At 29.4% G+C, this 26,580-nt stretch overlaps 3 protein-coding genes and 2 pseudogenes across 3 annotated transcripts; 3 read left to right on the top strand and 2 right to left on the bottom strand.

Moving 5' to 3' along the window:
- Positions 1 to 1,391: 1,391 nt before the first annotated feature.
- LOC121203546 (uncharacterized) lies at positions 1,392 to 5,309 on the bottom strand. Its single transcript, XM_041080351.1, has 2 exons — positions 2,920 to 5,309; positions 1,392 to 1,656 (listed from the first exon to the last, which is right to left on the bottom strand). Exons 1-2 carry the CDS (start codon positions 3,513 to 3,515, stop codon positions 1,650 to 1,652), a joined length of 603 nt encoding a protein of 200 aa, XP_040936285.1. The 5' UTR covers positions 3,516 to 5,309; the 3' UTR covers positions 1,392 to 1,649.
- A 99-nt stretch (positions 5,310 to 5,408) lies between these two features.
- LOC121210130 (50S ribosomal protein L15, chloroplastic-like) lies at positions 5,409 to 7,240 on the bottom strand (annotated as a pseudogene).
- Positions 7,241 to 14,122: 6,882 nt separating this feature from the next.
- LOC121209552 (uncharacterized) lies at positions 14,123 to 14,873 on the top strand. The gene is made up of 3 exons (XM_041080350.1): positions 14,123 to 14,325; positions 14,395 to 14,500; positions 14,613 to 14,873. The coding sequence occupies exons 1-3, from the start codon at positions 14,293 to 14,295 to the stop codon at positions 14,753 to 14,755; spliced, it is 282 nt and encodes a 93-aa protein (XP_040936284.1). The 5' UTR covers positions 14,123 to 14,292; the 3' UTR covers positions 14,756 to 14,873.
- Positions 14,874 to 18,531: 3,658 nt separating this feature from the next.
- On the top strand, positions 18,532 to 20,464 carry LOC121209551 (exocyst complex component EXO70H1). The gene has a single exon (XM_041080349.1). The coding sequence runs from the start codon at positions 18,737 to 18,739 to the stop codon at positions 20,237 to 20,239; it is 1,503 nt and encodes a 500-aa protein (XP_040936283.1). The 5' UTR covers positions 18,532 to 18,736; the 3' UTR covers positions 20,240 to 20,464.
- Positions 20,465 to 23,770: 3,306 nt separating this feature from the next.
- On the top strand, positions 23,771 to 25,974 carry LOC121209550 (exocyst complex component EXO70H1-like; annotated as a pseudogene).
- Positions 25,975 to 26,580: the final 606 nt, after the last annotated feature.

Raw genomic sequence — 26,580 nt, 5'->3', positions numbered from 1 at the left:
TGTAGCTTACCTATTATTTTATAGGGTGAAATACACATTAAATCCTTATACTTTTCATATATTTGAAATATAATCTTTCTACTTTTCATATGTTTGAAATATAATCCTTCTATTTTTAAAATTTAAAAATATAAATCTAATTATTAACACTATTAAAGTTATTATACTAAATTAAAATTTATTAAAATATATTTATTTTTATGGATACTCACGCTAACTAATTTAAAAAATAAATTTTAATCATATTAATAATTTAACTGAATTTCAAATTTTGAAAAATAAATTATTTAAATTTCATAAAATAAAAATTTAAAGTATAAAAAAATATACTTAACTTAGGGTTTGGTTTCTGTAAGTAGGGTTTGGTTTGATTCAAACCCAATTCATGTATGAAATTAGTTTATCTGAACTTATACCATTTCTTAATGAAAATTTTAAACAAATATTTTGATATTTACATCACATAATTATATATTTAAGTTTCAAAAAATATAAAATTAAATTTTTAAAAAATACTTAAGTTTGTTACTTAAATATTAAAGTTCAACTTATATTTATATTTAGATCGATTAGTATTGACATTATTGCTAGTGCAAGAGGATATAAGTTCGAATGCGCTGAAACGCATTTTTCTCTTATTTAAGGATTAAAAACATATATGAGACGAATCTATTAAACCCTATACATATAACATGTCACATGTAATTAGCTTATTATTCCATTAACCATATCAATTTTTAATAATAGAAACATGGAAAAATTTTAATAAAAAATCAATTTGATTTTTTTATCTAACATATATAAATTATTTTACTTATTTTTTTGAATAAATACAATTTAACTCTAAATACAAAAACCCCTATGATATTTTTACCAATAACATGACTGCAAGATAAGTTTAAGGTGAGCTTTAAACTTTTATAATCCAACAATACATTATTCAATTATACAAATTATCAGAAATCTCGTAAAGATTTTATGTAACACAAATTACACAAAACATTACTTAATTATGAAAAGCTCAAGAAACTCCTTTTAGAATTTTCAAACATATATATATATAAAAAAAACTATTTTATGTTACATTTCTAGCTATTTATATTTTATAAAATATCGTGTCCAATACATATTTCAGCATAAATATGAGAATATGAACCAATTGAGTCTTAACTTGATTGACATAAGTATTGTTGTCAATACAAAAGAACCTAAATTTAAATGCGCTAAAATATATTATCCTCCTATTTATAGATTGAGAGGAGCTATAGATAATTCTAGGCATTATGTCAAAAAGAACAGATATGATAAAAACTTATAATGAAATTATTATATATATATATGAAACTCCAACAATATTCCAAATAATGAAAATCTTAAAAAAAAAATACCCGTATTGGAAACATATTCATAGACCACATTTATATCTAACTTCCAAGTAACATAGGTAAATAACAGATTATAGTAAACTCATAAATGAAAATTAAAATTAAAAAAAAAAAAAACTGCTTGAAAATAATTAGGTCTCCTCATACAAAGGAAAACATGTTCTGTTCTGTTCAATCTTTTAACTAAGTGAGCCATTGAGTGATGGCCTTCCGCTTATCGGAAACCCGAAACCCCCCCGGAAAAAAAGGATGGAAACTTCGAGTCTAGATCCTGTCAAGTTCAAATGGAGAAAAGAAAATGAAACGATATGGCATTCATTCACTGCAAATTGCTAATAGAACAATACTACGAGGACTGAAATGGGAGACAATAGCAAACTTACAACTACACACTCGAATGTGAGTAAACGTACCGTGAACATAGATGTCATTTTCGATACTTATTGGCATACTACAAGTACGGACATGGCTTAAACCAAACTAAAATCGAACTAGTTGATATAAAAAACAGACAATCTGTTTCCTAAGGTCCAAGAACCGATATGGGAGTCTAAGATGATTTCAGGAATATTTACATAGTTTTGTGATACTTACCAACAAAGTACGAGCACAGACATAGTTTAAACCAAACTAAGATCGAACAAGCATACACTAATAAACCCGACCCTCTGTTTCTTCATTCAAAGCTTTAAGAATAAGACATCATACACTAATTATGCAATAATGTGAGATGAGATTAATTAAACTTTTTATTTTTGAGCTATAATTAATAAAATACACGAAATGACACGAAAACATACAGTAGACACCTTCATTGTAAATACTAGCATGAAAAGAAAAAGGTTCAATTCATCATTGCAAGTAACTCATATCATTCCATAACCAGCAGCAAGTTCACTCTCAGTATAGTTAAAATTATCTTAAATTCTGCTATTAGTCCCTATACAATGCATAAATTGTATATAAAGTGCCTATCCTTTTAGGATTTTGATACGTTAATTTGATCATTTTTAGTCCATGTATAGACCAAACGGTAGCTATTAAATTTGCTAAGTTCTACTATTTCCAAAATCTTAGATAGCAAATATATTATCACGTTAGTAATGCCATACCAACTTTATATTTCCATATATTACTAAAAACAGCAGTTAATGGATATAATGGTTAGTATAAGAACTAGGAATGATCAAATTGAACATCGTCAGACTAATGGCAGAATTTAAATAAATGAGTTTAACTGCTACAATGAGTCAATGAGTTTAATTGCTACCATTTGAGTCAAGACTGGAATTTTAAAATTCAAAAAGTACAAGGACTAAATCGACAACTAGCACATAGCACAAAGAGTAACAGCAGAATTTGACCTTATAATTTCATGAATTCCCAAATCTAATACTTGATCAAAAACCCATTTCTAAAGGTTATACAAGCACACATGCATAGCAAGGAAAATCACAAACCAAAAAATAAAAAATCATAAATCATAAATGGTAACAAAATTCTATTAAGAAAAAGCATTTAATTTCATACAAACCTTGGAGACCCAGCATTGATATTCCTATGAAGAATCCGACCCGAACCCGAATCGGCACCTCCATCAATCAACTCCCTCAACCCTAAATTCCCAATTTTCTCCTCTTCCTCCTCCTCCTCTTCGACCTCCTTTTCCTTCTCTTCATTAACAACAGTCTTCCCTTGCAATCTCTCAAAGTAATTCCCGTAAATATATTCAGGACTATACCCATTCTCTTCATCAAACAACATTATATGGCCATGCCACTCCCATACTCTATAATCCGACCCATTCTCCTGGTGAAAAGTGATGCAAATATGATGGTCATTGATGTTAACAGCTTGACCGGAGTTAGGTTTCAAAGGGTCGGTTATACCCGACAAGATGACCCGAATGATCTCCTTTTCGAGCTTGGATTCTTCCTTGGCGAGTTGGGTTTTGTCGGCATCGTCGGAATCGGAGTCCGATAAGTTGGCGGCGTCGAGGAGAAGGTCTTCGAGGGATTGGGTGAGGAAAGAATTGGTTATGGTATTGGTTGGGGGACGGATTTGAAGCCTTCCCATTAGGGTTTGCAGTAAAAGGTTATCGAAATTGTTGGTGTTGGTGAAAGAGCTCATCGTTTCGTTATTTGTTTTCTTCGTTTCCAATTTAGGATTTTTGCTGAGGAATTTGGATTAGGGTTTTAGAGAAAAGAGGGTTTAGGGTTTTGTGGGGCTGAGAGGAAGGGGTTTGGTGGAGATTTTTTTCAGGGATTGGTACGGTTTTCTGTGGGTGTTTTTTTTCTGTGGTTTCGATTTGCTGTTAAGCAACTGAGGATTGAAATTTAAGATTTACTAAAAAAAGGGTAAATTATCAAAATGATTACTTTTTTTACCTCAGTTTATATTTTAGTCACTTATGTTTAGAATGTTATGTTTTAATCACTTACGTTATCGTTTTATTACGAAATGGTCACTCTGCCATTAAAACCTATTACGTTGGACTGCTGGTAACAGTTCCTAATGGTAGAGTGACTATTTTGTAACAAAATGATAACGTAAGTGACTAAAATATAACATTTCAAACATAAGTGATTAAAATATAACCTAAGGTAAACAAAAGTGATTATTTTGGTAGTTTACCCAATCAATTATTTAATTCTTGAATTATGGTTTTTCTTTTTTATCACCCAACTATAAAAAGTTACAAAATAATCATTTAAACTATTCGATTCTGTCTTTTTTTAGTAACTAGTTAGTTAATGTAAAAATGAAAAAACTAAAAAAATCTAAGATAGTTAACCAAAAAAAAATTTAATAATTGGGTAATCATTTTGCAATTTTTCGTAGTTGAGTGACAAAATTTTTTCATAAAAGTTAAATATAAAATTTTGGATATTTTATTTTATAAATAGATGATTTATTTTTTAAAATAAAAAAAATTATGAAAAGTCTAATAATCAAACTAAATCGTACCAAATCAGGTTATCATAAAAGGTTCAAAAATCTAAAAAAATCTAATCAAACTAAATCGAACTCAACCATAGGTTGAGTTGGTTAAACTAATTTTCTTGTATCTTATCTTCTTTTGAATTTTTGGTTAAGATTTTACTAGATCTATCAATTATGATCCGAATACAATCTAACCCAATTCGGTTTGACAAGTTTAAAAATGTTTGTTGGTGTATTTTAATAAAAATAATTAAAGAGTTTACTTGACAAATTTAATAAATATTTAAGATTTCTTTAAGCAAATGTTAATTTTTACGAAACTTTACCTTTTAATTTGTATACAAATTAGCAAGATGTGCAATAGGTGATTCAACTCAATCAATAAATAATAGACTTAACTTATTTATGTTTGTGTCTTTGTTATTTCGAGTTTTATCTTATTATTATAATTCACTAAAAAAATAGACTTAATTTATTATATCCGCTTACACCACCCCATTTACATACTTAATTCCGTACATTTTACTATATATATTATACGATTTTAAGATATTCATGTACAAGGACAAAGTTCACCATTTTAATAGCCTCTATTTTTATCATTTTTAAAGGATTAAATCAAATTTTGACTATTTTTAGGAGGACAAAGTACAATTTTATCTTTACTAATTTAAAATTTTTACTTAGAGAACCTAAATAGAATTTATTTTCATTTTAGGAGTCAATGGCACCTAGCTATGCCCCTATTCATGTATTCATATTATTATTTTCGTAGTAGGTTAAAGTACTCGAGAGGTTCTAATATTATATGGATCTGATCAAATTAGTTTATTTATTATTAAATTAATCTATAATATTAAAAAATTCTAAATTGTAACAAAAATAATATTTACTGTATAAAAAATTAATCCATTTTAAACTTACCGGGTTTAGATGAATGGTGCGGTAAAATTATTTTTTATCTCATACTACAGTATCTAATCTCACTATTGTTACTATTTTTACACCTTCCGCACATAATCCAACCACTCATCTCAAACCTAGTAAATGAAGATGTTTAATTTCTAGTAACCATGAAAATGACGCAATAAGCAGAGTTTCCTTGAATGTTGAACCTTTCACCCGTACAATCCGGTAGGTCCTATCCATTAGTCGACAACCGGTTTTTTGTATTTTGGGTCTAAACAAGCGAATCGATACATACCATTCATGCAGAAGTCGACTCAGTTTCTGCTGCAGATGCTGCAGCCCGCTTCTGGGCGAATTATTCATCGGCTCGCGCGAGGTTCTTTGCAACCGATGGCTTAACCCACTTCTTCCGGCCATGCAATACAATCAGCGAGGAACCAGCTGCCTCGAGCTTTTTCTTGGCAGATGGCGAGAACACACGGGCCTTGAAGTTCAGTTTTACGTTCAACTCCCCGTCGCCGAGAATCTAATAGAACACGATGCATAGTCAAATAACAATGAACCCTTCCAGTTTATAAACAACATTATGGCCATTTATACTGTTTTAACAGAGAATATTCAAGAAATCAACCAAAGAAACACAGGACATGCGAATAAAACAGGGTACACCATGCGTGCAGCGGAAGTAAAAGAAAACCGACGCGATATAAGCATATCAAGCCCTGAAATCAAAAGATGCATCTTCTTCGATATAGATTACTTCGATTGCACTGTTATTTCCGTTATTAATCGAGACTCAAGAACGAAGAACGATACTCGATTTATCAAGAGAACATTTTTTTCTTCTGGGGCTATCAAACTTACACATGAACTTAAATGCTCGGCCTAATCCCTAAATCTGAGATCATACGTACCTTTAAAGGGAGCTTTCTGTCTCTTCCAGATGGATTAATCAAACCCCTTTTCGCCAAAGTCACCAACGACACCTCGTTGCCGTCTCGAAATCCTGCTGTTTCTATGTCTTTCAAGTTAACCGGAATGCATTTAGGCAATCCCGCATGCATACCTTGTCCGAGAAACGACAATAGAAGAAACGAATTGTCAGTAAGAGCCTTGAACAGTTTACAAAATATTCTAATAGAATCCTCAAAATATAAGTATTAATATGTTAATTAATGTCAAAGCTAGCACCGAGACAAAGAGAACTTGATTAATACAATTCCGATTCAATTAAAAAGTTGTTGAACTTTGCACCAATTTAGAACAGGATTATATAGCTTAGGTACTTTTTGTGAATTAAACCTATACTTTGTCCCACAGATTGCAATAAACCAACAAATTTCTTAATTCCAACCCAATAACCACAATCTCAAAATAGGGTTGTAATCTAGACGAGCTAGAATTGCTGAATTTAAACTCAAAATTTGGAGTTCGATACTTGGTTCGAACTTGATCGAATATGTGTTTTTAAGCACGAACTTAGCTTGAGATATAATTGAACTACTCGAGTTCGGTTCAATAATTAAATTTAGAGTTAATAATATATATTAAATGTAATATTGTAACTTAATAATATAAAAATATGAAAAGTTCAATAAAACTTACATATTATTTTGAGTTTAAATATTACTAAACTCAAATTCAACTCAATCGATCATTTAAGTTGTTCAAAATTGACTCGATAATTACCGAATTGAATTTGAATTTTTTTTGAGTGAAACTCGAGCACCAATAATTTATTTATTTCCGGAAAGCAATTGAAGTTAGATAACAAAAGACTTACCTCCAGCAATGCCTCTCAATTTAGGGATGCGCCTATAAAGCGGCATTTGACCACCTTCGAACCCTTTGCTAACACCTGGTCCAGACCGTGATTTTTAACCCCTCATCCCGAACCCACAGCTACCACCTTGTCCAGCCGATATTCTTCTCCCTTTCCGCTTCCCTTTCTTCCTCGACCCAGGTTGTGGTCCGAGTTTATCCAACCGGAACTTGAGTACTTTTCACCGCTTGATTCACCACGACTAAAGACCTCGTCTCTTGTTCAGCCCTTTTCCCGGTTCTGATTATGATAATGTGAAATGAATTCGGCCTTAAATTCCTCGAATTTCCCTGCAATCGAAATGAAAAAAAAAAGAAGATTCGATGATAAATTAGCCATGCTTGTAGTCTGTGTGTGTGTTAATTAGAGAGTTAAAAAGCATTAGGGAAGTGAACCTTGAAAATGGAATGAAGGGAAATTGAAGCTGAGGCATTAGGGTTTAGAGAGATTGAGAGCATGGCTGCCATTGCCAGCGGATGATTTTGCTTATTGGATAAAATTTGGTAGTCAAAACTGTAATAAACTTCTGCACTCTCATCCGAAATGAACGGCTAGGATTATCACAACGGCTGCCCAAGGATCAGGAAGCTCGCCTGGCATGCAATGGATCACGATTCTTAATATTTATTTTTTTATATAATATTTAGAATTATTTATATTTTCTCTCAATCCTCAAATAAAAAAATATTTTTTTTTACTCCAATAATAAAAATAAATAAATATCAAAAGAGATTACCCTACAAATTAATTACCATAATCGGTCGTTTGTTATAGTATTATCCGATGCTACTTGACTAGTTGACAACACCACATGGGTTTTAATGAAAAAAGAAGAATCATCGGTGATGACACCGAACTAAAATATAATATATTGACTATATTTATTATGTTATAAAAAATAATTATTTTAACTTAGGTGGGAGAATGTGTGATTTTTAATTATGTGGTTGTCGGTTCATATTTATTTTTGCGGGAATCAAACTCAAGAAGCATAGTTAAAAACCACACATCCTACTAGTTGAATTAAAACAATTATTATATAATATGATAAATATAATAACTAATTATATTGTAATCCGATGTCGTCAATGTGTCAAGCGGCACTAATAATTAAAAAAAAAACTTTTGTGGTGCTGCTCACCAGTTAGATGGCACAGAAAAATATTGTAGCAAACTATTCATTTCAATAATTAATTTGAAGAGCGACTCATTTTAATATTTAATTATTTTTCAAATTATTAAAATAAAAAATCTAATAATATACTTTAATACACTCGAATTTATATTCTCTTATATTAATAATAATATATTAAATCAACCCTAAAAAAACTGAATAATGACAAGCGACCAACAATAATTTAGGCCATTTACTGTTTAAGTTAAAATAACAATGTAGAGTTGATTATGAAGATGACAACTCAGTAGAGTTGGACAACCATGGCCAGAGGTTGAGGTGCTCATAGCTATTTTTACCGAGGTGAATGTATTTTAAACCTATTTTTATTAATCTTTATATTATTAAAAAGAATTAGATTTATTCATAGGTATTAAATTTGTCCTATAGATATCGTATTTATAAATAATTAATTCAAGTTCATTTAGATTAGATCTGTTCATGGGTCAGGTCATCCAATTCAGCCTGAAGACCCGACCGAAATGTGGGAGGGTTTGAGTAAAAATATAGGCCCAAAAAATTGGTTTGGACAATAAAATAAAGTCCGTTTAAAAAAGGCCAAGCTTCGGGTAAGGCATATTGGCCCGGTCTGGCTCGAATTCACTAAATGACAAAAAAAATTAGTTTTTTTGTTTGTTTTTTAATGTTATTTTCTTGTTGTTTTCTCCCTATTTTGCCATCATTTAACTATTATTTTACTACTATTTTGTTATTGTTGATTGGATATTGTATAAAACTTATTTTATTGTTAATTTTGTTATTATTTTAGAGGTGTTTGTTTGTTAAATTGCATCCTTCTTAGTGTTATTTAAGTATACATATTTTTTAAAATTTACTTTCGATTTGTTGGGAAATTTTTATTTTTATGTTTTTAGTATTTTTGATATATTATATATATTTAAAAATTATATAAAAATGATATACAAAATTAAGACGATTGGGTCGGGCTGGGCCCGAGGTTTAGCATTTTATCCAGGCCAGCTTGGGTAAAATTTTAGGCCCATTTTTTGGGACAGGTCAAGCCCGAGCCTAGCAAACGTGCCTAAATTTTTAGTTGGGCTCAGCCCGAGCCATGAGCACCTCTAATTTAGATCCATTATATTCTTTTAATTTTTTTAAATACATATTATTTATTTAAAATTTAGTAATTTTATATATTTTTACTAGATTTAATATATCATTTGATACCCGAGTTTGATACTTTCTTTTTCCCAATGTGATACATGTGTTATTTTTTGGTCTAATTTGATATATTTATTTGACAAAAGTTATATGTCTTGTACCCAAAGCTCAAAGGTAATAGTATTAACTTTTTAGTGTTTAATTCGGATTAAGTGTTGATTTGATAAAAAAATAATTGCTAATACTTTTAGGTTTAAATTATTCATAACTTTGTTAATAGAATAAATTCAGTGTTAATTGAGAATTTATTTAATTTTACGTTTAATTTGTCAAATACAATCTGATAAATGTGATTTAATTTGGGTTTTAGGGTTGATTCGATAAAAATTAACTACTAATATTATTAGTTAATTATGAATTTTCATCAAACCATCTCAAAAACTCAAATTAAATACTAAAAAATTAGCACAGATACCTTCAAATATCAAATTATATAACTTTTGTCAAATAGAAGTACCACGTTAATTTTTTTTTTGTCAAACTCAAATATCAATTTGTGTGTTAAATAATTTTTACCATTATTATATATTTTTTTAGTTTTTATATCTCTAAATATATGCAACTCGACAATTTTTTTTAATATTTACATTAAAATTTAGTACATTCATTATTTTATATTATGGAAAGATTTAGCTCGGTTTGATAAGAATTTTAAAAAAAGTTTAATTATATTTAAAAAAATTGAGAAGTTCAATAAGGAACTTCAAAAATATTTTAAGGGATCTAATTAAAAATTTTAAAATTATTTAAGAGTGAAATCAAAACTTTCAAAAACATCGAAACGACAATCCACCTTCGTATTTTTAACCTAAAAACATATTTGAAAGTGTAACAGTGAACAAAGCCTAAATTGATCTAAAAATGTAATCTATTTGAAAGTGTCAGGTTATCTGTTTAAGTTTAAAGACTTGTTTGAAAATAGAAGGATTTAGACAAAATACGAGCTCAAAAAAATGAGTTTAGATAATATTCAAGGCTAGTTTTTAATATGGACGAGGCATTGGGCAAGTTTTTTGCTCGAACCCAGCCTAGCCAGACCCAAACTATTATATTAATTATATATGTTAAATAATAATTATATATATTTAAATTTATAATAAATCACTAATCCAATAATAATTAAACACATTACTCTAAACCTTAAAAAAAAAAGCACCCAACTAAATAACTCAACCCAAAGTATAAATTTTTAAAATTTATATTTAATACAATAAAACATTTATTATATTTATGGCTGTTTTTTAATATAAATATTTTTAATCTACTTTTAATCTGTTGGAAAAGTTTTATTTTTACGTTTTTCCAGCTCATTTAATGTATTACATATAAAAAAATAAAATAAAAACTAATCTAAAAAAATCAAATATGAGCGGGTTGAATCCGGGTTTACCTTTCTAGATCATTTAGTGTATTATATATATAAAAAAATTCAAATCAAATTGGACTTAATCTTAAAAAATTAATCTAAATTTCTTACACAGACCAAGCATTTAATGGACGCTTAGGGAAACACGTCTCCTAGTTATGTAATTATTGATATGATTAGTATTTTTTATCAATAATTATTTCTAATGTATTTAATGATAGATTTTGACATTAAGTTTGGAGGTATTTTACTAATTTTTTTTAATAAAAAATGATAGATTTAATTAAAGATTTTAAAATTTTTAAAGGAATAATAGAAATTTTCAAAATTTTTGAGGGACTTAATTAAAAATTCTAAAATTATTCGACGGAGAAATAAAAAATTTCAAAAAATTTGGAGAATTTCTATGATTCTAAAAGTACTTTTTAACTCAAAAACATTTTCGAACTGCAATGATGAATAAAGCCTAAATTAATTTAATGTGTGAAAGTTATGTGATAATGACAGTTCAAATTAATGGATGTTTGGTTTAAAATAACATGAAATTTGGACATAGAGAAAAGTCATGTAATTATTGACATAGTATTTTTTATCAAAATTTATCATCAATTTATTTATTGATAATTTTTTATATTAAATTTTAGAATAAAATTAACTCGATTTTTAAAAAATTTATAATTAATTTAATGAGAATATTAATTTTTTTTATAAATTAAATAAAAAATTAAAAAATTTGAAGATTTAATGAAAATTTTTAAATAATAAATAAGATATATATTTTTTTAATTTCGACTTAGGCCATAACCATCACGCTCTAAATGTAGATATCAAATCATATCCACCCCTAATAGCAAATAGGGGTAGATCCAAAGTGATGGTTCAAACACCTCGTGACTTATCAATTGAGTGTTCAACTTTTTGAGGATTATCTTAAGTTCAAATCACCGTTGAATTAAAAAAAAAAGGTGGTTGGCTAAGGTATAATAAGATACTATGCTCACAAGTTAATTGAGCTCGACACGAAAAAAATTCGAACTCAATTCAATAATTATTGAGTTGAGCTCGAGCTATTAATCGAACGAATATCAGCTTAATAATACTTGATCGATATTTTCATATTTATATATTATTAAATTATGTTATTGCCCTTAATATATTATTAACCATAAGCTTAATTATCAAGCTAAAATCGAATTGGAGATTAAGTACAAAATATATATTAACCCATATATATAAGGTGTCAATATTAGACATAAAGTTTTTAGTCGGAAAATAACAAGATTCAATGTGCAGTGTCATATATGAAGTTTGATTTTTATCGATTTTATGTGTAAAATTTTGATTTGATTTAATTTTCACAAATCACTAACAACATTGTCAAATTAATACCATTTTACATTGTTATATTGCGTACATAAATAATTATATTAATCCGATATGAAAATAACTGTATCTGTTTATTTCTTTAAATATGCGCAATTGAATCAAAATCAAAATTTTATGGATATACGTGAATCACAATTCAAGTTTTATCTGTATAATTATACTAAATCAAAATTTATGTATCAAATTACACATTAAACTAAATTTTTTGTGTAAAATTGATATTTTTCCCTTAAATGATGAAGTCGAATTTAACTGTTCTTTTCCCCCCAGCTGTTTGTCTTGCAGTGAGTACTAACCAAATACGGCAATTTCACGGGTCGTTTTAGGTTCGTAATTGTGCGGCCCTAAATCAGCAGAAGCCTAAATGGGGGAGACGTGTCACGTGGATTGTGGCCCAGTAGCCACGTGTGAAACAAAGGACGGGCTAGCCGCTTAAAAAAATCGTGGGATAAATCAACATGTAGTCCCTAAAACTTAACATTTTTTCTTAACTCAATCTCTGATTTTTTTTATAGGCTTGGAAATTTGTAACTTTTTTATTTGATCCATGAATTTGGATTTCATTAATATTTGATGACTTGTTACTCTAAATTGTTCCATGTCATTACTTAAAAGTTTAAAAACCTTATAAAAAATACAAAAAAATTATAAAATTTAGAGATTTTTTTTAATTTTAAAAAAAATTCAAGTGATGCTGTGACACAACATCAGAAAAATTGCCAAGTTTCAATATTAATGTAAACCAAATGGTTAAATAACTTTTTGGGGCTTGAACTTGACAACTACTCTCACATTAGGGTTGAAATTTTTTTGGGTCCAAATAGGAACAAGTGCTAATTCAGGCCCCATTGCAGAAACAATCACTAAGCACACCGCAATTTGGGAGTTGTTGTGAAGTTGAGGCCCCAATTCATGATTTAACCCTAGATCAAAAATAGTTCAGGGATCAAGTAGAAAAAATTGATAAGCTCAAGGACTAAATGATATTTTAATCCTAAAATATTCTAAAATCTTCTCTCCACCAATCACAAACACCGTTCCACGTGCGAGTATGGACCCCACAATGCGAATGTGGACAGCACAAACAAAAAGTTTCAAACCAACCCTTCTTTACTTTATTAATTTACATTATCATCCTTCTTCTTTTTTTCTTCGTCATTATCTAATAATTTTAGTAAGAGAAGTGCAAATATATATTTAAAAAAAAAACAAAAATTATTATAAAGATTATCATGTGATTTGATATTTTTAAAATCTAAAAACTTCACGGACTATGCATAAGACAATTTTTTTTGATATTATTAAAACAAGACATAAATTGTTTTGTCACTCTCAATTAGGGCGCGAAGTATTATGTAACACTTACAATACAAGAGAACAAAACAAAAAACATTTATATTTATTATAAAGTAGTTGACTATTATTGGTTAACTGAGTAACTCAATTGCAAAAAGATAAAAATTAGGGGCGAAATTAGGGGGCTTGCAGGGGCCCAGCCTCCCCTAAAATGTAAAATTAATATTTAAGCTCTTGAGATTTTTTTTAAAATTTAAATTAGTAAAGGTAAAATTACACTTTGACCCCCCTAAAATTATAAAAAATTAATTTAATCCTCTAAAAATTATAAAAATATAGACTATAAAAAATTAAAATTTCATCTGCCCCTACAAAATTATTCTGGCTTCGCCCCTGATAAAAATACCCTCACTTTACAAAGTAAATTGTATTATTTTAAGAGTGATTTTATCGTTTTTTATATCTTTTATGTAGAAATATAAAAAAAAATGCATATAATAAAATTAAAATCCATACCGCTTTATTATTCAATACTTATACCTTACCATCATTCATTATTTATTTTGTCTTTTTATAATATTAAAAAAAAAACACCCTTAAAAAAAACTTTTTTAGACTTTTTCAAACCGATAAATCCTGAACTCAAAACTTTATTTAAGTGAAAAACATGGAATATTTTTTGAAGTATCTCATTATCTTTGATTGGCTTATTCTTTCCTCAATTTCTGTCATTAACCTTTTCCAGTCATTTTCCAAGTTTCAATCCTTTTAAGCTCTTAGGTTTATATATATATATATTTTTTAGGACTATTATTTATATATATGATTAATGGGTGATTCTTCAGCTTCATATATCCACATGGTAAGTAATATATAATTACATTATACATGTTTTTATTATATGATTATGATTATAATCATGTATATGTAGGTACACCATCTTATAGAAGAGTGTTTGATCTTCAACATGAGCAAAGAAGAGTGCATGGAAGCTTTGTCTAAGCATGCAAATGTTAAACCAGTCATTACTTCCACAGGTTATTAATTTAAAATTCACTCATTTATTCTTTTTTTTTTAAATAAATATGAAAAACAGAATTAAGGGTCTTTAAAGTGTTTCTTTTTGCATCATTTAATATATATATACAGTTTGGAATGAGTTGCAGAAAGAAAACAAAGAGTTCTTTGAAGCTTACATAAAGGGCAGAGATCAAAGAGCAATTGAAGTAGAGCAAAGGCAAAGGATCCAAACCCAGCTAAATACTTCCATTAAAGAGAACCAAAAGAACTAATTTATGTATGTATGTATTCATGTTATGTATGTATAAGCCAAGATCAAAGGGCTAGGATTATTCAAATTTTTATCATAACTTATTTATAAAACAAATTTCTAAAAGTTTTAGTAAGAAATTATACTACTTATGAGAAGTGTTATGAAAGTTCTAAAAAAATTATTTTTATTATATTATAAATATTTTATTATTTTTAACTTAATTTACGTGTTATAAAAATGAGCATAACATAATATAAATATTTCTCTAAATTAACTTTATATAAGTTTTTTATTTATTATAATTGAAACTACAAACTATTTGGATTATGAACCAAAATACTATAATATCAAAACTTATTGCGCAAATAGAAAAGTTTTTATTGCATCAGATCATTGGGTATAGTACTATTTGATAGAATGGTACTAAACACAAATACCATAGGTAGTTTGCGAACTCTTTAATTTTAGACATTAGTTGTTCTAAAAAATATATCATATAATAGGTGGAATTGAGATGATTTATGCTTCAAAATGTGTATGGAAGAAGGAGATATTGATAATTTTAATTATGCAGATTCAAGTTCAGATGATGATGAACTCGGTCAAAGACTAGCGAATGATGATAAAGATCATATGTTAAATATTAAAGAGGGAATAACCGAACATATATACATTAAAAAAATTAGATAAAATTGCATATAATGTTTATTTTTATTGCTATTTTTTATTAGTAATATTATTATCAACTACTTTTTTAGACTAACATAATACATATGATTATTTTATTTTATTTTTTGTTACTTACTTAGTGATTATTTTTATCATACTTATAGTTTTTTATATTATTTGATATTTTTTAAAAATATAAATTATGTAACTGTATAATTACACCCTATGAGCCAAATATGTCTAGGGGATTACAGTTATTTGTAATTGCAAGAGAATGTAATTACTATACTAGTAATTACACTTTCATCCAATTGCTTTGTATTATTCAGACAGATCCTTATAGAATTTATAATTTTTATAATAAATTCAGTAATATTTCTAGTTTAATTTGGTAAACTAATACAAAATCGTATATAAATATTAAATCGGTAAAAATAAAGCTTAATAATTGCAATATCTAAGTATAAATGATATCTAAATATTAATAGGTAAAAATAAACTTAAATGATTATAATATCGGATACATTTTGAGTATTTAACTTATTCTAAATTTCTAAATACCTTGTTCAAAGTAGGCCTAACCGACTTTTAACAGATATATTTATAAAAACATCCCGACCCCCCTTACAAACAATTTTGGCTTCGCCCTTGCCTCTAATCCTCTATTCATGTTTATTTTTAAATTTATTTGTGTTCAATTTGTATCCATTAAAAATTTCAAAATTGTGTTCGTATTTATTTAAAATTATATGTATTCGTATTAGTTGAAATTAAACTAAATGAACTTGTTCGTGAACATTAAATGAACATATTGCCAAGCATGTTCATGAATGTATAGTTGAATACGTCATTGAGTAATCCTCGTGAAAAAAAAACAAATAAATAATTTTGGATTAAAAAATAAACAAATATAATAAATAATAAAATTCTTTTAAATGGCTAGTATTTGGTATACTAGATAACGTTGTTTTTTAAGTCATTTGTCCCATCTCTTTTATATATGAGTTAATTCCACTAGACATCGCTAAACTATGACATTCATTCTAAATTGGTCTTCAAATTTCAAAACGTTCTAATTACATTATGAAACTATTAATGTAATATAAATCATGTCCTTCCGTTATAGAAAACTTTAATTTAGCCATTAAATGACAGGTAAAATAGTGGGTTTAACCATGGAATGAATAAATTCGTCAATTTAATGACAACAATCAAATTAACAAAAAAAATGAATGATCAAAATAAGAATAATCTAATTTGAGAGGGACTAACGGAGTAAATTACCCTAAAATATAATAACAAATTTCAATTTTTGACAAAATTTCTCTAGAATGCAATTAAGAAATAGAGACATAGGACCATCTACTTTCTTTTTTCACTTTGCATTTTGTATGTGTATTGATGTAATATATGTTGTCCACAAATTAAGCCCAACTTGTTGGACCTTTTACACTACCTTGGTGCTCAACCAAACCTAATTGTCAACCCTACACTTGGTGGAGGAGAAAAATATCAATTAGAATTCGAACTCAAACCTAAATTCGAAGGGTTTTGATTTGTAAGTGTTATTTTTTTTTCGAATATTATATTTTGAAGTAAAACGAATTGTTTTTTTATCAAAAATTTTTAAAGACTAAATTGAAAATAAATTTTAAATAAAATCCTCCCTGTCCTACTTCACCTCTATTCGATCCGAGACCAATTGGATGTCATCCCTTATGTTATAGATTTGCATTAATCATAATTTATCTTCATTTTTTGTTTTAACAAAAAAAAAACATGTTTTTGACCAAATCTAAAATTTTGGTCAGCTTTGGCCGAACATTTAAGAGGTTTGTCATTAGGGTGCAATTAAACGAATATCAGACCACTTTTTTTCCCTTTAGTGAAATTAAGGGTTAAAGCTTTTAGATAAAGAAAAGTGACAATTCAAGATGATATTTCAAACTTATTAACTTAAGCTTACGACTACTTATAACTTTGATTACTCTCAATTTGCCAACTTGCTAACTATTCAACATGCCATTTAAATTTAGGGTCACTAAAATATGTTGAAAATTTAATAAATCTATTCGGTTAATAATCTGAATCGTTCGTATCATAACTCGAACTAAAGTCAAACACTAAAACTCAAACATAAGGGTTGATGAGAAAAGAGAGAGGTAAAATCGATTAGTTTTGTAATCATTTTGTAACTTCTCATAATTAAGAGATCAAAAAAGAAATTTATTAATAATTAGGTGACTAATAGTGTAATTTACCCAATATTATTTTATTTAGATAGAAATTTAAAAAGTTAAAAGGATATAGGAGTAGGAATATATATATACATATTATATATATTTATTTATATAACATTAAATTATTTATATTATTTCCTTAATTATGTAATTAGATAAAATTTGAAATTCAACATATTTGTATACGCTGTCGTACTTTTATTTAGAGGCCTCAATTAATAATGTCTTAAAATAGATAGAGCTTAGCTTCCCTCAACTTGATATTCCACATTAATTTTTATTTTCATTTCAAATTTACAGTCAAAAAGAAATTAATGTGAAATAAATTATATTTTTTTCTAACATTAGAACAAATGGACAACTTGTTTTTTTGTTTTTTTTTATTACAACCACTAATACTTTCTTGAATCATATTTTAAAAAATAATTAATACTTCTGTCAGTTGAGTATTAGTTTGATTGACATAGATATTGTTCTCAATGCACAAGGATGTGAGTTCGAGTACGCTGAAACGCATTATTCTCTTATTTATGGGTTGGAAAAGACTATAGGTAGTTCTAAACATTATGTCAAAAAAATTGTTATGAAGTATTATGTGTAAATAAATCTTATTTTAATAGTTTGTTAAAATTTGATTAAAATAAATTTAATCTAGAATATATTAACGAATATATATATAGGCATTTATTATCAAGTTAAATTTCTATTTTAATTTTTTTTTTGTAAAATAAAATATTTTCATCAAAACTCAAAATATTAATTATGAGAAAAAAAAAACATAAATAAAACTTTTAACGGATATCCGAAAAAAACTCTTTGAAAGTTTTCCTTTACTAATCGTAAAATGTATATGATTATTATTTCATTTCATTGAATGGTTTTCTCATTTAATGGGTGTCGTCAAGTAATTAGGGAGACACATGTAACAACTTAAAGGCAAGTTAGTCTTACTCAAAAAAAGTCAAAACCAGTGAAATGACGCTATTGCTTAGAATGTCTATAAAAACCCACGCGGACAAGAGGAAAACTTAAGCACGAAAATTCCATCTGCCGCCAAAAAAAGATTTTAAAAAACCTTTCCACCGTAAAAAATGCCGCAGAAAGGAATGAGGAGTCTTTGTTTCAACCCTGAAACGCCGTTGTTTCAAGGGTCGATGTCACCATCATCTTCGATAACCTCGCCGGCTAGTGGATTCTCTGAATCCATGATCGAGCAAATCATTGACACTGCCGCTATCATCGTCGCGAAATGGGACGGGGAAACTTCGTCGTATGCTAAGGTGACATCTATGTTCTACGAAAGCAAAAGAGAAGCCGTGCACTTCATCAGATCCGTCAACGACTTGCGAAAAATCATGCATTTCGTTTCCGGTCAAGATTCCGGTTCAAAAAACCTCATTCGAGCTCAAAGTTTGATGCAAATCGCGATGAAGAGGCTTCAAAAGGAGTTTTACCAGATTTTATCGATGAACCGGGCTCATTTGGATCCGGAATCGGTTTCCACTCGATCATCACGGACATCCACGCAATCAAGCTTTTCGGATTACGATTACGATGCTTCACCGGACTATGAAATAGGCGCCGCCAAAGAATCCATCTCTGAAGTAGAAGAAGTTTCTTTCATGGCGATGTCAGATCTGAAATCGATAGCGGATTGTATGATCAGTTCTGGTTATGCTAAAGAATGCGTTCAAATTTATAATATGATTCGGAAATCGATTATCAATGAAGGTATTTATAAGCTCGGAATCGAAAAAGTAAGCTTGTCGAAGATCAATAAAATGGAGTCGGGTGTACTGAATTTGAAAATCAAGGACTGGTTAGAAGCCATGAAGATTTCAATGAGGACGCTTTTTACTGGAGAAAGAATCCTATGCGATTTCGTCTTTTCCTCGTCGAATTCCATTAGAGAATCTTGCTTTTCGGAGATTACAAAAGAAGGTGCCGTCCTTCTGTTTGAATTCCCCGAAGTCGTCGCTAAGGTGAAAAAATCGTCACCGGAGAGAATTTTCCAACTTCTCGGCATGTACACGGCTATTTCAGATAACTGGCCAGAGATCAAAACGATCTTTTCTTTTGAATCGATTTCAGCAAGTCGATCCCAAGCTCTTAACTCGATGGCTCGACTCAGTGAGTCAGTACGGTTGTTGTTATTAGATTTTGAGTCCATGATCCAAAAGGACTCGTCCAAAACGATTGTTCCTGGCGGCGGTATTCATCCTCTGACGATCTACTCTATGAATTACCTCACTGCCTTAGCCGATTATGGTAACATCCTCACCGACATTATCTCGGACTGGCCACCGCCGGCGAAATCATCTTTGCCAGAAATTTCCTTTTACAGTCTTGTTTCCAATGAATCTTCGGCAGCGCCCATCTCCGACCACATTTCGCAGCTAATTCTCGTCATAGTCTGCAAACTCGATAGCAAAGCCAAGTATTACAAAGACGTCGCCGTTTTGTACCTATTCTTAGCCAACAATCTCCAATACGTAATCTCCAGGATCCATAAATCTAATCTCCATTCCTTACTGAGTACGGAATGGATCACTAAACACAAAGTCAAGATTACCAAGATTATCTTGAATTTATAAGCCCAACCGCCTTTTAACAGATATTTATAAAAATATCTTGAACCCTCTTACTAACAATTTTGGCTTCCCCATTGCCTCTAATCCTCTATTCATGTTTATTTTTAAATTTATTTGTGTTGAATTTGTATCCATTAAAATTTTAAAATTTGTGTTCGTATTTATTTAAAATTATATGTATTCGTATTAGTTGAAATTAAACTAAATGAACTTATTCGTGAACATTAAACGAACATATTTGTAAGCATGTTCATGAATGTGTAATTGCATACGTCATTGAGTAATGCTGATGAATAAAATAAACAAATAAATAATTTTGGATTAAAAAATAAACAATATAATAAATAATAATTTTCTTTTGAAATAAATGGCTAGCATTTGGTATACTAGATAACGTTGTTTTTTAACTCCACAAACAGAGTTAAAAATTTGTCATTTGTCTCATCTCTTTTATATATATGAGTTAATTGTACCAGACATCACTAAACTATGACCCTCATTTTAAATTGGTCCTCAAATTTCAAAAAGTTCTAATTACATTATGAAACCATCAATGTAATATATATCATGTCCTTCCATTATAGAAACCTTTAATTTAACCATTAAATGATAGGTAAAATAGTGGGTTTAACTATGGAATGAATAAATTGGTCAATTTAACGACAATAACCAAATTAACCAAAAAAAAAAAGATTGAAATGATCAAAATAAGAATAACCTAATTTGAGAGGGACTAACGGAAGAAATTACCTTAAAATATAATAACAAATTTCAATTTTTGCACCAATTTTCTCTAGAATGCAATTAAGAAATAAAGACATAGGACCATCAATTTTTTTTTTCACTTGCATTTTGTATGTGTATTAATGTAATAATGTTGTCCACAAATTAAGCCCAACTTGTTGGACCTTTTACACTACGTTGGTCCTCAACCAAACCTAATTGTCAACCCCACACCAAGTGAGGACAAAAATGTTAACTGGAACTCGAACTCAAACTCAAATTTGAAGGGTTTTGATTTGTAAGTGTCAATTTTTTTTAAATATTATGTTTTGAAGTAAGACGAATTGTTCTTTTATAAAAAATTTTAAAGACTAAATTAAAAATAATTTTTTGAATAAAATTCACTCGATTCCGTTTCACCTCTACTCGATCTAAGACCGACCGAATACCATCCATTATGTTATAGATTTGCATTAATCATAATTTATCTTCATTTTTTGTTTTAACAAAAAAAAAAACATGTTTTTGACCAAATCTAAAATTTTGGTAAGCTTTGGCCGAACATTTAAGAGGTTTGTCATTAGAGTGCAATTAAACGAATATAAGACCACTTTTTTTTGGTTTAGTGAAATTAGGGGTTAAAGCTTTTGGATAAAGAAAAGTGATAATTCAATATGATATTTAAAACTTATTAACTTAAGCTATGGTCAATTTAATTAGTACCACTGCTTATAACTTTGACTACTCTCAATTTGCCAACTTGCTAACTATTCAACATGCCATTTAAATTTAAGGTACCTAAAATAAGTTGAAAATGCAATAAATTCATTCGGTTAGTAATCTGAATTGATGTACCATAACTCGAACTAAAGTCAGACACTAAAACTCAAATTTAAACCTTCGAATTATTTCGACATCAATTTCATTAACACAACCAAAGAGTTGAAATAAGTAATAATTAATATTATAACCATCTGACCATAATGTTTTAAATCACTTACGGTTAATGATTTGTTAAAAGTGTTTATTGGAGTGAGTCCGATGACTAATCTTTTGCACTTTGTAAGCCCGTTAAGGGAATAAACGTTGATCATGAATTTTAAAATTGTTCCATACCCAAAACGAGAATCGAATCCTCAATTATTGATGTGCTTGACATCAAGTTTAAACTTGAATAGTCTATTAAAAGTTTCTAATAAAGTCATATGTGAAATTAGGTTAATTTTGGTTTAAGTCTTATTGCAAACTAAGTTTCTAATTCAATGTTGCTTTATGATATTGTTTTTTATTGTATTTATTTATATATTTATGTGGATTGATTCTTTAAAGAATGTTTTGAAGTGACACTCGTCGATATTCAAAGGGTTCCTCAACGAGTTAGTATTGTTGTCTTTTGGTAGGCAGTTGTATGCCACGTACAGTCCAATCTAATCAGGCAGTCCCGCTCTATTAAACCCATTACCTCAAGTACTCAAGCTTTTCCTAGAGTTATGAGACAAAACTTCGATTAAGAACAATATTAGCATGTTGAGAGATCCATTATTTCCCAATAAATAATACCTCAAATACTTTTTCGAAAGAGTTAGCATCCCCTCACCAATATATATATATTAGATACTCAATATTAATAGAGATAAATAATCAAATTTTTTGAATAAGCTACCACATCACCTTCCCATTAGTCATTTAATGGCCGGTAAAAAGAGAGAGAGAGGTAAAATCGAATAGTTTAGTAATCATTTTGTAACTTCTCATAATTAGATAACAAAAAATAAAATTTATTAATAATTAGGTGACTAATAGTGTAATTTACCCAATATTATTTTATTTAGATATAAATTTAAAAATTACGGATATAGGAGGGATGATAACCATATAAGAAAGGTAGGAGTAGAAATAAATATATATATAACATTAAATTTTTTATATTATTCCCTTAATTATGTAATTAGATAAAATTTGAAATTCAAGATATTTGTATACGCTGTCGTACTTTTATTTAGAGGCCTTAATTAATAATGTCTTAAAGTAGATAGAGCTTAGCTTCCCTTCCCTCAACTTGATCTTCCACATTTATTTTTATTTTCATTTAAAATTTACAGTCAAAAAGAAATTAATGTAAAATAAATTATATTTTTTTCTAACATTAGAACAATTGGGCAACTTGTTTTTTTATTACAACCACAAATTCTTTCTCAAATCATATTTTAAAAAATAGTTAATATTTCTATCGAGTATTAGCTCGATTGACATGGATATTATTATCAATGCATGAGGATGTGGGTTTGAATGCACTGAAACGCATTATTCTCCTATTTATGGGTTAAGAGAAACAATAAGTAGTTCAAGACATTATGTAATAAAAAGATTATAATGAAATATTATGTGTAAATAAATCTTATTTTAATAATTTGTTAAAATTTGATTAAAATGAATTTAATCTAGAATATAATTAACAAATATATATAGACATTTATTATTAAGTTAAAATTCTATTTTTTTGTAAAATAAAATATTTTTATCAAAACCCAAAAATAGATAATTCATTAATTATAAAAATATATATATAAAATAACTTTAACGGATATCCAAAAAAAAAATTGAAAATTTTTCTTTACTAATTTTAAAATGTATATTTTATTGAATGATTATTATTTCATTGGATGGTTTTCTCATTTAATGGGGGAAGTCAGGTAATTAGGGGGACACATGTAACAAATTAAAGGCAAGTTGGTCTTACTCAAAAAGTCAAAACCATTGAAACGGTGCTGTTGCTTAGAATGTCTATAAAAACCCACGCAGACAGGAGGAAAACTTAAGCTCGAAAATTCCATCTGCCGCCAAAAAAAGGATTTTAAAAAACCTTACCACCGTAAAAAATGCCGCGGAAAGGAATGAGGAGTCTTTGTTTCAGCCCTGAAACGCCGTTGTTTCAAGGGTCGATGTCACCATCATCTTCGATAACCTCGCCGGCTAGTGGATTCACTGAATCCATGATCGAGCAAATCATTGACACTGCCGCTATCATCGTCGCGAAATGGGACGGGGAAACTTCGTCGTATGCTAAGGTGACATCTATGTTCTACGAAAGCAAAAGAGAAGCCATGCACTTCATCAGATCCGTCAACGACTTGCGAAAAATCATGCATTTCGTTTCCGGTCAAGATTCCGGTTCAAAAAACCTCATTCGAGCTCAAAGTTTGATGCAAATCGCGATGAAGAGGCTTCAAAAGGAGTTTTACCAGATTTTATCGATGAACCGGGCTCATTTGGATCCTGAATCGGTTTCCACTCGATCATCACGGACATCCACGCAATCAAGCTTGTCGGATTACGATTACGATGCTTCACCGGACCATGAAATCGGCGCCGCCAAAGAATCCATCTCTGAAGTAGAAGAAGTTTCTTTCATGGCGATGTCAGATCTGAAATCGATAGCGGATTGTATGATCGGTTCTGGTTACGCTAAAGAATGCGTTCAAATTTATAATATGATTCGGAAATCGATTATCAATGAAGGTATTTATAAGCTCGGAATCGAAAAAGTAAGCTCGTCGAAGATCAATAAAATGGAGTGGGATGTATTGAATTTGAAAATCAAGGACTGGTTAGAAGCCATGAAGATTTCAATGAGGACGCTTTTTACTGGAGAAAGAATCCTATGCGATTTCATCTTTTCCTCATCGGATTCCATTAGAGAATCTTGCTTTTCAGAGATTACAAAAGCAGGTGCCGTCCTTCTGTTTGAATTCCCTGAAGTCGTCGCTAAGGTGAAAAATCGTCGCCGGAGAGAATTTTCCGGCTTCTCGGTATGTACACAGCTATTTCAGATAATTGGCCAGAGATCGAAACGATCTTTTCTTTTGAATCGATTTCAGCCGTTCGATCCCAAGCTCTTAACTCAATAGCTCGACTCAATGAGTCAGTGCGGTTGTTGTTATTAGATTTTGAGTCCATGATCCAAAAGGAGTCGTCCAAAACGATTGTTCCTGGAGGCGGTATTCATCCTCTGACGATCTACTCTATGAATTACCTCACTGCCCTAGCTGATTACGGTAACATCCTCACCGACATTATCTCGGACTGGCCACCGCCGGCGAAATCATCTTTGCCAGAATTTTCCTTTTACAGTCCTGTTTCCAATGAATCTCCAGCAGCGCCCATCTCCGACCGTATTTCGCGGCTAATTCTCATCCTACTCTGCAAACTCGATAGCAAAGCCAAGTATTACAAAGACATCGCTATTTCATACCTATTCTTAGCCAACAATCTTCAATACATAATCTCCAGGATCCATAAATCCAATCTCCATTCCTTACTGTGTAAGGACTGGATCACTAAACACGAAGTCAAGGTGAACCGACTCGCAACAAGCTACGAGCGGTTCGCATGGGGCAACGTACTCGCCTCGTTGCCGACAAATCCAACGGCTCCGATGAAACCGGCGGAAGCCAAAGAATGTTTCAGGAAATTCAGCATAAGCTTCGAAGATGCGTATTGGAAGCAGATTTCTTGCGTCGTGCCCAACTCAATGCTCCGAGACCAAATCAAAGTATCCATAGGAAGGAAACTCGTCGCCGTTTACCAGAACTTTTTCGACTCCCATAAATCGACGATCGGAGATGAAAAGAGCATCACATTGTTCGTCAGATTTTACCCTGAAGACGTCGGGAATTACTTGTCCGATTTGTTCATTAGGACGCTTACTTCCAGTGGCGGTTCATCTCCGTCTTCTTCCTCTTAGTCTCACCGGCGGCATTTGCAATTGCCATTGAAAAGCCTTAGAATTTTATTATATTAATTTCATGACGATTTTTTTCTAATCGTTTAAAAAGTTAGATAAAATCGTCGATGATTATTATTGGTTAGGTAGTTATATAACGGTTTTTTTTTCCTTCCAAATTTTATTTGCATACTAGTCCTTCAACATCTGTGATATTGATTATACCGCACAGATTTTGAAGATTCAATTCTCTTATTGCTGGTTTGTTGAAAGAGAAAATTTTTTATGTAAATCTGTGTACATAATTTCTTAAATAATATAAATCTGATTTATTATTATTAATTTATTTTTTTAACCTCAAATTATTGTCTAGACAATGTCTAATGATTGTAAATAAAATTAGATAAATTAGATTTGCTGGAAGTCAATTTAATTGATAATTTATGGTTTAAAAATAGATTAAATAATTAAAATATTTTAGTAAAATAAATAAAAAACTTATTTTTAATTTGGTTAAATTAGCTTCTTTACTTCTGAATTTTAAAATGTAATACATTTCATTTATTTTTTTAAATTTTATTATTGGTGAAGCAAAGCCTGAACAATCAACGTGATTAGCATAACTCAAACTTAGGCCACACCTGAGGCGATGAATACCCTTAACCATCAAGCTATTACATAGAGCTCATTATTTTTTTTATATTTAAATTCATTACAATGTAGTATTTTTGTTAGATTTTTTAGCAAAGAATTTAGTCAGAATTAACGATTGGACTTGAATTTGAAAATCTGAAAAATAAGAAGCATAACTTTTTATAAATAAAATAAAATAGGTTAAATTCCAAATATACAATAAGTATAAAGACTTAAAAATATATTTTAACCTGAAAATATTTTA

The sequence above is a fragment of the Gossypium hirsutum genome, chromosome A11, assembly GCF_007990345.1.
Source record: "Gossypium hirsutum isolate 1008001.06 chromosome A11, Gossypium_hirsutum_v2.1, whole genome shotgun sequence".
In the NCBI taxonomy this organism is placed as follows: Eukaryota; Viridiplantae; Streptophyta; class Magnoliopsida; order Malvales; family Malvaceae; genus Gossypium; species Gossypium hirsutum.
The sequence above is the reverse complement of the archived record's forward strand: the minus strand, read 5'-3'. Positions and strand labels throughout refer to the sequence as shown.

Coding starts and splice junctions, on each gene's coding strand:
- LOC121203546 (XM_041080351.1), bottom strand. CDS start 3,515: ATGAGCTCTTTCACCAACACCAACAATTTCGATAACCTTTTACTGCAA.
- LOC121209551 (XM_041080349.1), top strand. CDS start 18,737: ATGCCGCAGAAAGGAATGAGGAGTCTTTGTTTCAACCCTGAAACGCCG.
- LOC121209552 (XM_041080350.1), top strand. CDS start 14,293: ATGGGTGATTCTTCAGCTTCATATATCCACATG. Junction 14,326..14,394: donor CAGCTTCATATATCCACATG/GTAAGTAATATA, acceptor ATGTATATGTAG/GTACACCATCTTATAGAAGA. Junction 14,501..14,612: donor ACCAGTCATTACTTCCACAG/GTTATTAATTTA, acceptor ATATATATACAG/TTTGGAATGAGTTGCAGAAA.